This window comes from Castor canadensis, chromosome 8, assembly GCF_047511655.1.
Source record: "Castor canadensis chromosome 8, mCasCan1.hap1v2, whole genome shotgun sequence".
Lineage (NCBI taxonomy): Eukaryota > Metazoa > Chordata > Mammalia > Rodentia > Castoridae > Castor > Castor canadensis.
In genome coordinates, this window is record NC_133393.1 from 141114790 (window position 1) to 141131099 (window position 16310).

At 35.5% G+C, this 16310-nt stretch overlaps 1 protein-coding gene across 4 annotated transcripts in view; it reads right to left on the reverse strand.

The window, feature by feature from the left end:
* Slc41a2 (solute carrier family 41 member 2) overlaps window positions 1-16310 on the reverse strand; it is a 120979-nt gene that overhangs the window by 68670 nt on the left and 35999 nt on the right. For all 4 annotated transcript variants that reach the window (XM_074084273.1, XM_074084275.1, XM_074084272.1 and 1 more), the window contains 3 exons: window positions 12802-12873; window positions 11788-11932; window positions 8470-8616 (listed from right to left, as the gene is read on the reverse strand). In XM_074084273.1, coding sequence (XP_073940374.1) covers window positions 8470-8616; window positions 11788-11932; window positions 12802-12873 — 364 coding nt within the window. The remainder of the gene's footprint in view (window positions 1-8469; window positions 8617-11787; window positions 11933-12801; window positions 12874-16310) is intronic.

The following is a 16310-nucleotide window of genomic DNA, read 5'->3' on the forward strand; positions in this document are numbered from 1 at the left end:
AAGCATTCTTACCTTCTACAAACAATTAAGCTTGCCAACAATATCACTATAAGACCAGAGAGAAACTACGAGCATTAAAATCACTAAAGGCAGATGAAAAGAACTATTCTGCCAGGTCAGCTGAACTTAATATTTCATTCAGTCATGACAGGAGCACCATGCCAGGCTTTAACAAAATTATCCCCACATTAAACCTCTGGAAGGACATCCGAGGTTGAAAAAAGCACTCTTACCCCACCCCAGAATCACTACCCTGTCAAAGAGGAGGACAAACTTCATGGGAAATAAACTGAAAATAAAGAGTGGGCAGTTCCACAAAAGTTAAACAGTTACCACATGACCCAGCAGTTCTATTCCAAGATGGGATATTATTCTTACTTAAGATTCAGTACTGATTCATGCTACAAGACAGATGAACCTTGAAAGCATTATGCAGAGTGAAAGAAGCCAGGCATAAAGGCCACATAATCTATGATGCCATTCATATGAAATTTCCAGAGCAAGCAAATCCAAAGGGACAGAAAGTAGATTGGTGGTTTTCAGGAGATGGACAAAGGATGGAGTGAGGAATACTATAAAGGTACAGGGTTTCCTTGGGATGATGAAATGTTCTGAAATTAGATCACGGTGAGGGTTGTACAATCTTTTATAAATATACCAAAACCACCCAATTTTTCACTTGAGAAAGGAGGACTGCATGGTTTGTGACTTATATCCAATTTTTAAAAATTTTAACCATGGAAAATAAAGGGGGGAAGATTACATTTAAAAAAAATGTTGGGGGTGGGGGCAGGGGGAAGAAAATGTCCCAAGCATTGTATGCAAATATGAATGATAAAACAATAAAAAAAAGTCACCCTTCTTGTAACAATCAACCCCCTGCCTTAAAAGATTTTTTAAAAAGGATATAAATCTTCAATGCAAAGGACAGTCTTAAAAGCAGAACTTAAAATAGTATCTTCATTTTCTAGAACTTGATTAATAATTTTTAAAGGAGAACAATCAACTAAAAGATTTCGTATTTACATTCATTTTTTTAAAATAAAAAGTCATTAGAAAATGGGCCCCTCAAAGGCCTTCTTGATATGTGAATCTTGACAAAGGAGATGAAATAAATGCCTTGTGAAATGAATTTCCCTACATTAAAAACATTTTTGGTCAGCAAAAATAAAATAAAATAATTTAAAAAATGTTAATGTCAAAAACAAAGAAGATACATACATAGAGAAGACAAAGCAAATGGGAGAAAATGTTAATGTCAGTTGAATCTAAGTAAAGGATAGGATATGCAAGTGGGTTTTTTGTACTATTTTTTGCAACTATGCTGTAAGTATAAAATTACCTCCAAATAAAAGTTTCTTAAATATTAAAAAAGCATGGAAAATGCAAGACAAAACAAAAATTTCCAAGTGATTTACTATAATGTGTTCAATTTCAACTTGCTGGGTTATAGATCTTATAGAATTAAAGAATTACTTTGAAAAAACCACTAATGACACAATTAGCAAAAGAAGATGGTTAATTAAAAGCCAGCTATTGACTTCTATAACAACACTGAAATGTAAAATAATGCCTTTCTTCTAAACGAAACATGTAGAAGAAATCCTGGTTAAAATAAGATTGTACATTAAAATCTCAATATATCATAATGGGTATTGTGGCAAGTTGAATCAGGCCCAGAACCTGTGAATGCTGCCTTACTGGCCAAAGGGACTTTGCAAATGTGATCAAGTCATGGATTTTGAGATGAGAATATTATCCTGGATAGTCTGAGTAAGCCCTAAATGTAATCTAGACATCCTCTAAGAGGGAGCAGGATAAAACATGGCTACAAAGTTTAGGAGACAGCAATGTGACAACAGAAGCAGAAACAGGAGTGCTGTGACAACAAGCCAAGGAACACCAGCAGCCACCAAGATGGAAAAGGTAAAAACAGAAGATGCCACCCACCGAGCCCTGCAAAAGAAAGTGACTCTCCGACATCTTTACATTGGGCCTACAGAACTCATTTTGGACTTCTAGCCTCCAGAACTGTATGAAAATACATTTGCATTGTCTTAAGCCACAAAGCTTGTGGTAATTTGCAACAGAAACTAATACCAGTATTCATAAAACTTTTTAACTTGTTTTTTTAAGACAGGGTCTTACTGTGAAGCACAGGCTGGTCTCAAACTCATGATCCTCCTGCCTCAGCCTTCTGAGTGCTGGGACCACACGCATGTGCCACCATGCCTAGTTTTGGGCTTTTAAGCCTAATAAGTGTCCATATATTATTAGGATGGTCTTTTATAGGTAAACTGTATAAAAGTAAAAATTAACACAGCCAAAGTGGTTGAAATTGCTTTGGTTCGGCTGAACGAACAAACATAATTACCCTCTTTTATGATTCATGGCTTTCACCTTTTATTATTATTGGTGGTATTTTTCAACTACTATTATATCATTTCATTAATAGCACTCATCATCCTCATCCCAAATTCTTCTGCAAAATATAGCACTTTTTATATATTAGCTGTTGCTGTGAGAACAAAGCATAGGAACTGTACATGTTTTTTTCTAAATGCCCATTATAATTTCTCAGGAAATTGACATGTCAGAAATCACTGTCAACTAAGAGGGCCCAATGCTAAAAATCACTCAAGTGTGGTGATATTTGAGATATGCTTAGACTCTACTCTAAGTAACACATCAAGTCAGTAATATTCCAGAGTGCCCTATAAAAAACTAGGGGTATCCTCATCTCACAGGACTGAAGTAACCTAAAGCTGATTGCTATTGTACTTAACAGTTTTAAGCCAACTTTAAAAAAATTTTCTTACTGTATAAAAGTTGTACAAGGGGATACATTGTGATATTTACATGTGTGCTTACAATGTATCTTAGTTAGATTTGCTCCCTTCATCTTTCTCCCTTACCTCCCTCTGGCCTCTTCTTAGAACAATTTCAACAGGTTTCATTCTTCTATTTTCATTTATGGATATAAAATACATCCACCATATTTATCCTCATTTCCTCTTTCCTTATATCCACCCCCCCTTACTGGAAAAAACCCACCCCTGGAAAAGACCTATTTTACCCTCCTGCCCTTCATTTTTTTTAAGAATATATTGATCCCTGAAGAGTAAGAAATCAGTCACATTCCGCAGCTGAGATCTTGCCTGAGAAGAGCAAAGCTGATCATTTACAATCATGCACATTAAGAATTATGTAGCCATGCAGTTAGAAATACTTTAAGAGGAGTTTTTAAATCCTAATGTTATGCAAACAAGAAGGAAGAAAGGTCAGTAGCCACTGAGTTGGGTATTTCAGTTACTGGCTCAATGCCGAATTCTTTGTTGGTGTTTTCTTTTGCTTTGTTTCATTTTGTTAGTTTTTTGTTTGAGATAGGATCTCACTATGTACCCCAGGCTGACTACAAACTCTGGATCCTCCTGCCTCTACCTCACAAGTGCTGGGATTATAGATATGCACCACCATGTCCAGCTCTCAATGTTAGATTCTAATAGCTTTTAAAGATTTCTATATGTTTCAGGATTACTGAAGGAACAAGCCACACAAAAGAATATCATAACTTTATAATCCAGAGCTTAAATTAGTCTATTTCTTTTTTATTTCCATTTGAAATAGATCTTTTCTAGTCTTTTAGTGCCATTTTACTTTTTCTGAGCGATGCTAATCTGTTAACATATCTGAGAGATACTTTCTGTTAAAGCAAGACCCTTCCAATACTCCCGGTACTGTGTCCTCGTCAAAGTGAGCTTTTGGTTGTAATCCCTTACATTATTAGACAGTCACCGTGCCAAAATCACTATCCATCTTCGGTGCATAGATGTAACACTTCCTGAATAACTTCTAATCCCATTAATTGGAGCACTTTCAAAAGAAATAAAGCAGCTGTAGCTGGTGACTCACACCTGTAATCCTAGCTACTCAGGAGGCAGACATCAGAAAGATCACTGTTCAAAGCCAGCCCCAGGAAAACAGTTCAAGAGACCCTATCTCAAAAATATGCATTACAAAAAAAGGGCTGGTAGAGTGGCTCAAGTGCTAACAGCTGACTTCATTCTCTTTGGGTTTTACCCAAAGAGGGATTACTGATAGTTCTGTTTTTCCTTATGAACTTCCAAACTGTTTTCAATAATCATCAGTGTGCTAGGGTTTCTCCACATCTTCAACACACCAGCCACCCTATGAGATGTGAGGTGAAGGTGATATCTCACTGAGGTTTTGATTTGCATCTCCCCAATGGCTAGTGATCATCAGCACCTCCATCTCCCTCTGGATGGTGTGGCAACCTTACTAACTCCTGATGCTCTGGCTGCTGGAGGATTTCACTGCCTCTTAGAAATAGGACTAAGCGTATGGATAGCATCTTTATACATTTTCAACATGATATTTTTAAATCAAAGAGGTGCCATGTTATCCATATTCATGAACTCTTTTGGATGGGATAAAGGGCTTCCCAGATATTGACTTTGTAATAAAGGCACTTTTAAAGAAATAAAATTTTGCAGTTCTTAAAAAGACTGAACCTTGTCAAAACTTTTTCAGCATCTATTGAGATGATCACATGGCTTTTCTCTTTCATTCTGTTAGTCTGGTGTGCCACACTGATTGATTTGCATATGTTAAACCAAACTTGTACCCCAGAGATAAATCCAATAAGCTTGTGATGTACAGTCTTCGTGATGTAGTTTCAAAATTCTGCTTGCTAGCATGTTGTTGAGGATTTTTGCAGCTATGTCCAACAGAGCTATTGGCCTATAGTTTTCTTACAGTGTCTTGAGCTTTGGTATCAGGGCAAGGCTGGTCATGCACTGAATGTGGTAGCATTCCCTTAGTTCCCCCCACACCCAAAAGAGTTTAAGAAGTGTTGGTACCACTTTTTTGAAAGTATGGTGGATCAGCTATAAAGCCATCGTACTGGGAGCTTTTAAATGACTACTTCAATCTCTGTATTTGTTGGTCTACTCAGGTCTTTTATTTCTTCCCAATTCAATCTCAGTTAGGTGTATGTGTCTAGAAATCTATTCATTTCCTTGATGCTACTTTTTTGGCATAAAATTGCTCAGTATAGTCCCTTATTATCCCTTTTATTTCTGAGGTATCCATTATATCTCAACTTTCATTTCTGATTTTCTTTGCCTTTTTATCTTAGTTAATCTCACTAAGACTTTGTCAATTTTGTTTATTCTTTCAAAAAAATCAACTCTTTATTTTGTTGATTTATTGTGCTTTTCTACTTGACTTACTTTTACTCTAAAAATTTTTACTCTTATCTGCCTTATTTCATTCCTCCTAACTTTATATTTAGTTTATTCTTTTTCCAGTTTTTTTAGTATGGTATTAGATTGATATCTTCCTTTTTTTTTTTTTTTTTGTGGTGGTACTGGGGTTTGAACTAAAGGCCTCACACTTGCTAGGCAGGTACTTTACCACTTGAGCCTCTCTGCAAACCCTTTTTTGTGTTGAGTATTTTCAAGATAGGGTCTTTCTAACTGTTTGCCCTGGATATCTTCAAACCACAATCCTCCAGATCGCTGCCCCTGAGTAGGTAGGATTACAGGTGTGAGCCACTGGCACCCAGCAAGATCTTTCTTCTTTAATGCAGCCATTTAACATAAACTACAAACTTCCCCCTTAGAACTGCTTTTGCTACATCCCATGGGTTTTGGTACATTGTATTTCTATTTTCATTTGTCTCAAGATATTTCTTTAATTTCCCTTTTGATTTCTTCTTTGATTCATTGGTTGTTCAGGGGCATGGTAATTTCCACATATTTATAAATACCTTGTTTTCCTCCTGTTCTTGATTTCTAGTTGCATATCATCTTTTCAGAAAAGATACCTGATATGATTCTAACCTTGGTAAATTTATTAAGATTTGTTTTATGCCCCAATACAAGCACCCTTGAGAAGAATATGGATTATTGCTGCTGTTGAATGAAGTATTTTGTATATATCTGTTCAGTCCATTTGGACAAATGTGTAGTTCAAGTCCAATGTCCCTTTACTCATTTTCTGTCTGAATGATCTACCCACTTTTGAAAGTGTGGTGCTGAAGTCCTCTACTATTACTGTTGAACTGTTGTCTCTTTCTCCCTTGAGACATGTTAATAATTGCTGCATATACTTAGGTGCTCGAATATTGGATGCACTTACATTTACAATTGTTCCTCCTCTTGATGAACTTATCACATGAGACTTTCCTTAATGTCCAGTTCTTTGAGCAATGTAATAATAGCTTCTATAACCAAAGCTTACAGCTACCAAGAAACCCTCTTTTTATCTCTAAAGTCTGCTAAGTGGTTTCAATATGGTTTAGGAATTAAACTTTGTTTCCAAGATGAATAGGGTTTTAGAATTTAAATGTGTCTGTTCCTAATCTTTGTACTCAGAATAAAAATACCAGGTATCCAAGTGCTGATCTTCTGAGGCCCCCTAGTGCTAAACTGAGGCTTTAGCACTGCAAACTCAATGGCATTGAGACATGCCTTCAACTGTGAGATTAACTATGGAATCGATCTGCAGCCTGTCTAAAATCTCTGGAGAAACCACTAATACTGATGAAATGTAGAAGACCTATTTTAGTTAATTCAACTTGAATTACTTTGACCAACTTTCCGAAGACAAGTAAAGGCCTAGAAAACCCTAATTAATACTTAATACTATTTTTCAAAATTATACTAACATTGCATTTTACTTTTTTCTTGATTTAGTTAAAGTATTAATGTGTCACTCACTATACAACACTCAAAATACTGAAAGCTTCAGATGACAACACATTATGATTTCATCTTTCATAAGGAGAACATATCACCTATTTGTTTTTAATAAATAATTTTATTTAAAAATCAAATTTAAAAACTCAGTTCAATATTAATGTTGATCTGACTTCTAGAATTTCATAGTAATTAGTCTATGTCATTATAACAATTGCCATAGTTATTTATAATAATACTTCAATGGCATTGTTTTTCTTTTTTTTTCTTCTGCATTGTCTTTCTTACTTTCTTACTACTGTGTCTTCAACTGATAAGACACCTTAGTATTTAGCAAAGAGTTCAGATGTATTACAAATGACTTAGCAGTAATTAAGTACCCATGTCTGCAAACAGTATACTTTTCTTTTTTCATGTGTATAAAGGAACCTATCTCCAAGCCACTACCAATCCTCTCTTCCCACCCCAACTTCCAATGCTTCTATGCAGAGCCACAGAATTTCTATCTTAATAATGTTGGGGAAAAGCCCTTCATCCTCTTCTGCTCTCTTCCTCTAATCTCTCCTTAGCATGGGAGTGGGAGAGACTTCTCTAACTGGAAAGGCTATGCGGAGGGGCGCTGAGCACACCTCACTCATGCCTCATAGCTTTCTTTCAAGGGATCCAGCCTTTTGATGACAGGCTTTCTTCTCCAGGACTGTAAACGGGCTGTTCCTACAAAGTGAGGAGTTCAAGTTGTCCAGTGTCTGCCTATGAATACATGAGTTTAATAAGTAAAAAAAAAATAAGGCACATTCCTTGATAGCTCCAAAAGTTGTAGAAAATTATTGCATTTGATAGGTCAAATAAAGCCTTTCCTTTACTCAAGGACATATATCTGAGACACTTCTTCAAATTAAGTATTCTTTAGATTTATTTTAAAGAATTCCATAAGTCTGTATAAAACCCAAGGAAATATGCAAGGACATATGAATAAAATGTTTGCTTTTGGCCTGGGCCTGACTTGTAAGCTATCTTAATTTTTCCTACTATTACTCTGGGTTTCTGATTTTTCTTTTCTTTTCTTTTCTTTTTTTTGTCATCTAAAAAAAAAAAAATGAAAGTACAGCTAACATTCAGCATTTAACCTATGCTCACAAATCATAATCATATTGATAATTATCCCATAATTCAAATTTGCATTAAAACAATTCACTAGATTCTATAAATATTCTATCACTATTCATCAGGAACAACATGTATAAGATGACTCCAACTTCACACAGCATTCAAGCTAATTTTCATGGGTGTTTTTTTTTTTTTCTCCTTTTTGTTAATTGCCATGAGGCTACTTATTAGTATGGGTTTCTAACTTACCATGGGTAAATTTCAAATACCAACATAACCTTACACTCTTACCTTCAATAATACTTAAACACTAGAGGCTAACTCCTCACTGGCTGCCCATTCTGAGGAAAGTACCAAAATCATACTGTCTGACAGACCTATGTCTAATCTTTCTACCAACAATGATGTAAACCTGAGTAGCATATGTAACTTTCATGGTCCTCAGACTTTTCATTTGAAATTGGGATAACCCTTATAGAGTTTTCTATGAGAGAAAATATGTGAAAACCATAACACATACTAGACGTAAGACAAACTAGTTCTAATTCAGATGAAGGTCACCATGCATCCACAGCATTACTGCAACAACATTTACAAAGACTCTAAATAACATATTATATTTAGTTTTAAGTTAACTTACCAAGACAGGAGTACAAACCCTGACTTATCCAAGCTAATATGGCGAGAGTTATAAGATCACCAAAACTAGCAGCAATGGGTGTAGCAACATTATCGGGATTTATACCAGTCTTCTTTGAGCCAACAATAACTCCAACCATTATTATTCCTAGAAGAAACAATGTTCATTATTTTTGATGCTATGATTCAGAAAAATCAATCCCTCAAATATAGAAATATATAGGCTAGACAACCAGCACATCAGTTTCAACAGAAGTTTAGATAAACTGATTAAGCAAACAAAACATTTTACTGTAATGCTTTGGCAGAATGTCCTTCAGCAAATTTCAAGTGGAAATGGTAGCAGATCTGAGAAATTCAATGTTACACTTAAAGATCTTCAAGTTACTGTAAAATTATGTTAAAGCTACAGTTTTTTGGTGGCACTGGGGTTTGAACTCAGGGACTTATACTTGCTAGGCAGGCATTCTACCACTTGAACCACTTTGCCAGCCCAAAGCTAAAATTTTAATTTAGTAATGTGTATGCCTTAGATGTATTTGTGTATATAGACTCAAAGATTTTAATTTTAATTTTAATCCTTAAATGAAGTATGAAAATACCAAAGAAAGGTGAATCATATTTATATGCGTAGCAACTGGGAAGAAGACCAAGATTTGTTTAGATATGGAGGCTAGAAATGCCTGCTTTGTTTTATTATTTAAAAAGTTAAGTATTAAGAAGAGGAAAACTATTAAATTTTGAACACTAAGCCCAGAACATAAGAAATAGTCTTTGTAAAAAACGTTCTTTAAATCCAAAGTTTCCGTCTATAAACCTACAACAAAAGATGAAGATGTGACAGGTGACAGTGTACTTGCACTTTTAAATCCTTTTTTTATCCTCATTTTCTTGAATCATACAAATGGGAGAAAAATGATCACATTTATATCCATTTCCAATTGTATAAATTTTCTCATGCCAACACGTTCATTAAGAGGATGCAGCACAAAGAAAACTTTACATGTTTAGTTCATTTATGTTCTAGTTGTAAATCATTTGAAACCTAAATATGGCTAAGGAAACAGGGTCTCGCCACAGTTTTAGAATAAAAATGACCATAAATGTTTTTATTCTAGCATACTCATTTTATGAATAATAAAACTGAGGTCCTGGGGCATTGCACTTCAATTCCTGCCTAGGTCACACAGTTTGTAATTTTAGACCAGTGTTTTTTACTGTACCCCATATAAAGCCAACACAATATAAAGTAAAATTCTCATCTTGTCAAACAATACCTCATCTCTTATACTCCAGCAGGTCTTTTAATCATTTAATCATTGAACATACCTTTTTCATAATATATGTATATATGTATATATATATATATACATATAATGTAATTTTTTCATAATATCATTGTGAAAAAAAATGATAGAATAGCAGAAAATATGAAAAAAGTCCAACAATCCAACAAGATGTGATTATATAGAAATCTTTTTTTCCAAAATGAGCACATTTAAAGATCTATGTGGGAAGTTGTCCTATAATGGTGCCATAGCTAAAAACAAATAGATTGCATGGATCATGCCCAGCAGAAAGAACTGGCAGTCAGGAGACCTGGGTTTTAGTTCTGACTCTGCTACTAACAAGCTGATAAAAATTGGACACCTTATCTGTCTGCATCAGTTTTCTCACCTACAAAATGTGGTTTATAGTATCTACTCTACATATATTAAGATGGTTAAAAAACCAAGTTACTAAAAAACTAGAACACACATTATTCAAAGTGAAGAAGCTTTAAAAAATGTATAATATTTTAAAATTAAAATTTTTGACAGTTTTGAAAATCTTAGGCAATTGAAATACTTATTAGACTGAAAATTTTAAATTTCTTAAATAAACAAAAATCAGAAAGAACACAAATAAATGAGCCTAAAGACATAGACTGCTTATGCTAAAACTTTTTTCCTTTTACCAGAGTTAGTTCCATCCAATTCTGCTTTGTCCAGAGTTAGTTCCATCCAATTCTAGTAATTCCATGCAAAGACAAGAAACTATCTCTGATATTTTAAAACAAAACCAAAATGCTATAAAGTATTTTAGAAGTCAAATCAATTTTTTTGGGGGGAGGAAGTACTGGATTTGCACTCAGGGCTTCACACTTGTAGACAAGTGCTCTACCACTTGAGCCATGCCTCTAGCCCTTCAAGTCTTAAATTTTGATATGATTCCCCAAATTACTAGAACCTAGCTAAAAAAAAACTGTTTCCTGCACTATATATATCACCTGACATGGCAATCTTTGGCTTTTAACTTTTTTTTTTTTTGCAGTACTGGGATCTGAATGCAGGGTCTTGAGCATGGTTGGCAAGTGTGCTACCACTTGAGCCACTCCCCCAGCCTTTTTGCTTGTTTTTGAAATAGGGTCTTGCTAACTTTTGCCTAGGTTGGCCTCAAACCACAATCCTCCTATTTTCATTCCCCAAGTAACTGGGATTACATGGTGGCATGTACCACCATGTCTAGCCATTTTTTAACTTTGCTGATGATAAAGGGTGAGAAGATGGCAATTGCAAAATAATAAGAACCAAGTCTTTATGATTATGATTCCATGATAAGCTAGTTGTCTAGTGTATATAAAGAAAGATAGACATGCATGGTGGCCCACATCAGTAATCCCAGCATCTGAGACGCTAATGCAGTAGATAAGGAGTTAAAGAGGCCAGTCTCTGGGCTGCATAGCAAGACCCTGCCTCAAAAAAAAAAGGAGAAGAAGAAAAAGAAGATAATTCAACTAAGTTCTAATACAGATATTTTTAAACTTCTGTTCTTCAACATTCAACAGCCAACAATAGGCTGCTTTAAGCATAAAGGTATGTTTGTATTGCCACAGAAACAGTGAAGACATTTGGGAGCTTTGGAGGTTCTTTAGATATGAAACTTTAAAATTTTTTAATAGAGGAATTACTTTTAAAATTCTGAATTCCTGGAAGCCTTGTTACTCAAGTGACAAGCCAGTAAGTTCCCTGCATGATTTCCAGAAAGGAGTTGCACAATTAATTCAATTTACAGAAGCAAATAAATGTCTAGCATATTATCCTGATCTTGTTGGGAAACTATTCCAGAGTATCTAAAACCAGGAGTCAGCTTCAAAAACCCTATTCTTCAGTCTTATAATGGAATATAAATATATCTGAAATAAGATATTTTGAAGTCTGATAACTTTTTTGTTGTTTTCATCAATAACAAGTATCATTTCAAGAAAAAGTCATCATCTTAAGAAGTAAATCACTTAAAAAAAAAGGACTGCAGAGCAGACATTTACAAACTCACTCACCCTGCAGAAGAGAGGCAATGAAGGCAGTTACCACACTGCTAGAGCACAAAAGTATGGAATGACTGAGGTAATATTTTCCTTCTGGAATCCAGCCCAATATAATTGCTGCCACAGCTGCTAGAAAACCAACTACTGTTGCCTGAACCTGAAAATATTTTTTATAAAATCCAAAGGAATTAGTAATTTTAAAAACATTTAAATTTTTTTATTATGTAAACATTATATACAAGAAGTCAGAAGAAAGTACATGAGTTAACTGAGCTACATTACCTTTTAAAGAAGCTACTATATTTTAATTTTAACACTGGTTAAGATAGTGTGTTCTCAAACTACCCTGGTCTGGTGTGGAATGGGGTCTAGGAATCTGTATTTAGCAAGCACCCAACACTCACCTTCTCCTTCTCAAGCTTTAGCAGGCAAAGCCTCTGGAAGAGAACAGCCTCCCAAACCCTACCCACAGTCCTCCTCCTTCTCCTCTTGCTTTTGTCTATTGGTAATAGCTCCAACCAACTGCTGCCTCACTTGCTGGCACCAGCGGTGTCTTGATAGGTCTGCTTGGGGTTCCCAGTTCTTCACACATCCTTAGTGGAGTAAGGCAAAGACACAGGCATTGGGCTATGGCTACTAGGATCAGCAAATCCCCAGTCAATTCTGGCAACCATCCTGACCAGCAAGTGCAGGAAGAAAGGGTGACAAAGAAAGTGGGAAGACTAGGAATGGATGGAATATTAAAAGCTGAGATGGAAATTATTAGAATGATTTGACAAATAAGTATGACTATAACACATATTACTTCATAAGAGTTCAGGGCATTTAAAATATAAAATCAAATATATTTTTAATTTTTTATTTTTATGTTGTATTTATGATACCCTACTGGTCTTTTTGGTCTCATTTTGTTTGTTTGTTTGTTCTGTTCTGTTTATGGTGCTGGGTATTAATTTACTCTATTCTTACAGGTAACACCCATGATCTGTAAACTCAAGATCTGTAAATAATCTGTGTGTCACTTACCTGCTTTAAAGCCAAGTTGCCAATTATTAGGTTCCACTTTTCAATGGGTGAGTCCATCTTCCCAACATTTACCTGTGAAGGTGAATGATCACTGAATAATCTATATGATATCTTTCTGTTCAAACAGCACATAAAGTCTTAAAGTACAAAATAAATCTTTAGTAAATCTGATAAATGCACATCACATTTTGAATATAATTCTTAACTCACTACTAGTCTTGCATCTAATATTCAACTTGACTGAGATGTAAAGAAAAATTTTTTTGATTTAACTGTCTTCCAAGAACAAGTGGACTTGTTACTGTTATCCACCATTTGCTGATGTTGTTTTACAACTAATATCAGGTGTCACCGTAAAATGCCAAATTTTGTGTACTGAGGCCCAATTAGAATAAATGCATAATTTTGAGCTGCTGCATTTCATCCCTTATCATAAAACTAATGCAATTTGAAGAATTACTAACCAAAAAGTCAAGATTTAAGAAAATCATTCATTTGCACACGACTTGAATCATGGCTAAAATGTAGTTTTAACCATGGACAGACTGGGCTCTAGCTTCAGAATTATGCCAAATTTAGGAAATAATACTGTAACCATAATTATATCTAAATAATGCTATGGTTATTAACATTTTTAGTATTTGGACTTTAACTTTTCTTTACCTTAGAAGTTTTACAATTTGAGTTGGAATTCCAACATAAAATTTTAGGGGAAGAGGTTTTGTTTCATGTCTCTCCACAGGAATGTTAGCACAAGGAAGCCAAGGAACAGTCTCTGTTTTATCACCAATTCTCTAGAACATGGAGCAGTGCTCGCCATATAGAAAGGGCTCAAAAAATAGTTTTTAACTAATAAATTAGAAAAGTAGAGTATTACAAAATAACTTCAGAGAATGAAGAGTTCTCTGAGAAGAGATCTGAGGAACAGAAATCAGTTTTGCCTAGAACAGAAAAGTGCTAGTTAATTTATTCTAGGCAATTTGCTTCCACAAAAAGACTATATAAATATAGTCTTTAGGACAGTGAACACCATTTTTGACTCTTTCATATCTATCATTCAGAAGCAGAAAATTTTAGACTTCAGATAATAGAAGTTAAAGTCTACAATTTATGGAATCATTATATGTAGCTTATTTTCCAATTATATACTATTGTCATGTATCCATAATAATATGGACATAATTTTATATACATACTGTTGAAAAGATAAAAATCCAGGAAAATGAATAATTTTTAATTTGAATAAGTTAAATACCTTTACCTAAGAAAAACACCTTCATATTTAAATAAATATTGCCTCCAGAGGGCAAGTTAAAGTTGATTTAGATTCATCATTGTCTAATTTTCTAATAAAACAGGAAACCTATTTTATTGAACTATCTTCTATCTGTGAACATTTAGCCTGAGTTTTGTAGAGTAACAAGCTTTGAGGACAGTAACTTGAATGAGTGGACTATCTCAGTATCTTTATCCTTACTGAGGAGCCCTCGATAACCCCATAAACTCACTTATTCTGATTCTCCTGCAGATAATCAGAAAAATGAGTAAAGACACGTTAGTGGAACAAAAAGATTAAAGTAACCTGAGATTGACCTTCTATAGCTATAATAATTTTTCTCTTACTTTTACAAGTAAAAATAAATACTTCATACAAAAACTGTAAGATTTTTTAAAGAAGTATTTTCTGGCCTAGAAATGAAAAGGCCAGCTTTCAAATAATGCTTATTTTAAGTTTTAAAAAGTCATACTCATTCACCCTTCTCCATGGAACCAGGAAGCAAAGTTAAAAATCTGCCAGAGTAGTCCAAACTAGAGAGAATGGGCAACTAAATTAAGGCAATGGCAAGTGGGGCATAAGAAAAAAGAAAGAGGGACTTCATAGCGATAGTCTGGCAGCCTAGAGAGTAACTGGATGGAGAGTGAGAAGGGACATGGCAACTGATAATGGTAAATAAACTAGTAGGAAATACAGGAAAAAAACATGGCTGAATAAGAGAAAACAATGGCTTTAGTAGTAGGTAGTATCCAGCAAACAATTGAAAATTCAGCTCTGGGAGTCAGGAAATTGGAGATTGGGATCGGAGAGTTACCAATCAGCAGCAGCAGTGAAACACATACGTGACTGAGAGCAAACATGTGGAACAAGCACTAAAACCTCAAACTGAAAGGATGAGCAGAGAAAAAGAAAGCAAGACAGTAGACAAAGAAAAGACCATGGAAGAAGTGGGAAATAAGAGTGAGGCCCTAAAGCCGAGGGTCATGGAAATTTCAAGTAGAGAGTGTCAGTAACAAATCTGCTGAAGAGGAGGCTTTGGGGGATTTTTGCCATCAGGAAATGACTAAGCTGGTCAGGAGCAGTGACTCACTCCTATGACCCCAGCTCCTCAAAAGACTGGGAGAGGTGTGGTTTTTGAGACCAGTGGGAGTGGAGGGGAATTACTGAGACCCCAATCTGAGAGTACCAATCAATTGGTTGTGGTGACTCATGCCTGTCATACCAGCTTACACGGGAGCATAGACAGGATTGTGGTCCAGGCTGGCCTGGCAAAAGTGTGAGAGAGACCCTATCCAAAAAGAGCTGGGGGTGTGGCTCAAATGGCAGAGCTCTTGTCTAGCAAGCAGTTAGGGCCTGAGTTCAAACCCCATTACTGCCAAAAAAACCCAAAATGACCATCAGGTCACATCATTCCTCTGCTCAAAACCTTCCAATGGCTCCCATCTCAGAAAGGAGCCCAAGTCCTTACTGTAGCACACAAGATCCTTTATCAGCAGGCTAGCTCTCTGACCTCTGACCTCATCTCCTAGGATTCTCCCCCTGCCTCTTTGGTATCAGTCCTCTGGACTTCCACTGCTGTTCATCTAACACAATGCTTCTCAAATTTCAATGTCTATCAGAATCATCTAGAGAGCTTACTAAAAAAATAGATTGCAGAGTCCCCTCCCCCCACATCCTGATTCAGTAGCTTAGGGGCAGGCCTAAGAATCTGCACTGCTAACAAGTTGCTGGCCTTGCTGCAGGACGCCACACTTGGAGAGCTGTCTAACAGAGCCACAACAGTCCTGACATTTCTATCTCAAAGACCCTCAAAGCCTTATACTCTTACTTTATTCAGTTTATGGCTGGCATATCATCTTGTAAACTCCAGCCTTACCTCCCCAAAGAAAGGCCCAGTCAGGTTACCTGCAGTAGGGACCTCAGTGACAAACTCCTTCCTTGCCCTTGCGCGAGTCTCTAATCACCTCTGGAGCTCCTCTTTCTTAAATGTCAACAAAACATTACATACATAAGCAGGCATTTGAAACTGGCACAAAATATAGGCACCACAACAAAGTTTAAAAAATTAGGATTAGATTTACCTTTATTAGAAAGAATGATAATATATGAATTTCACCTGCAGTATGTATTTTTAACCAGATTGCCTGTAGCCCATGGCCTGTTTCTAAGTGGACTGGTATATTTTGTCTATTATTTGAACCTTAACAAATACTGGATAATGTTCAAAAAGTGA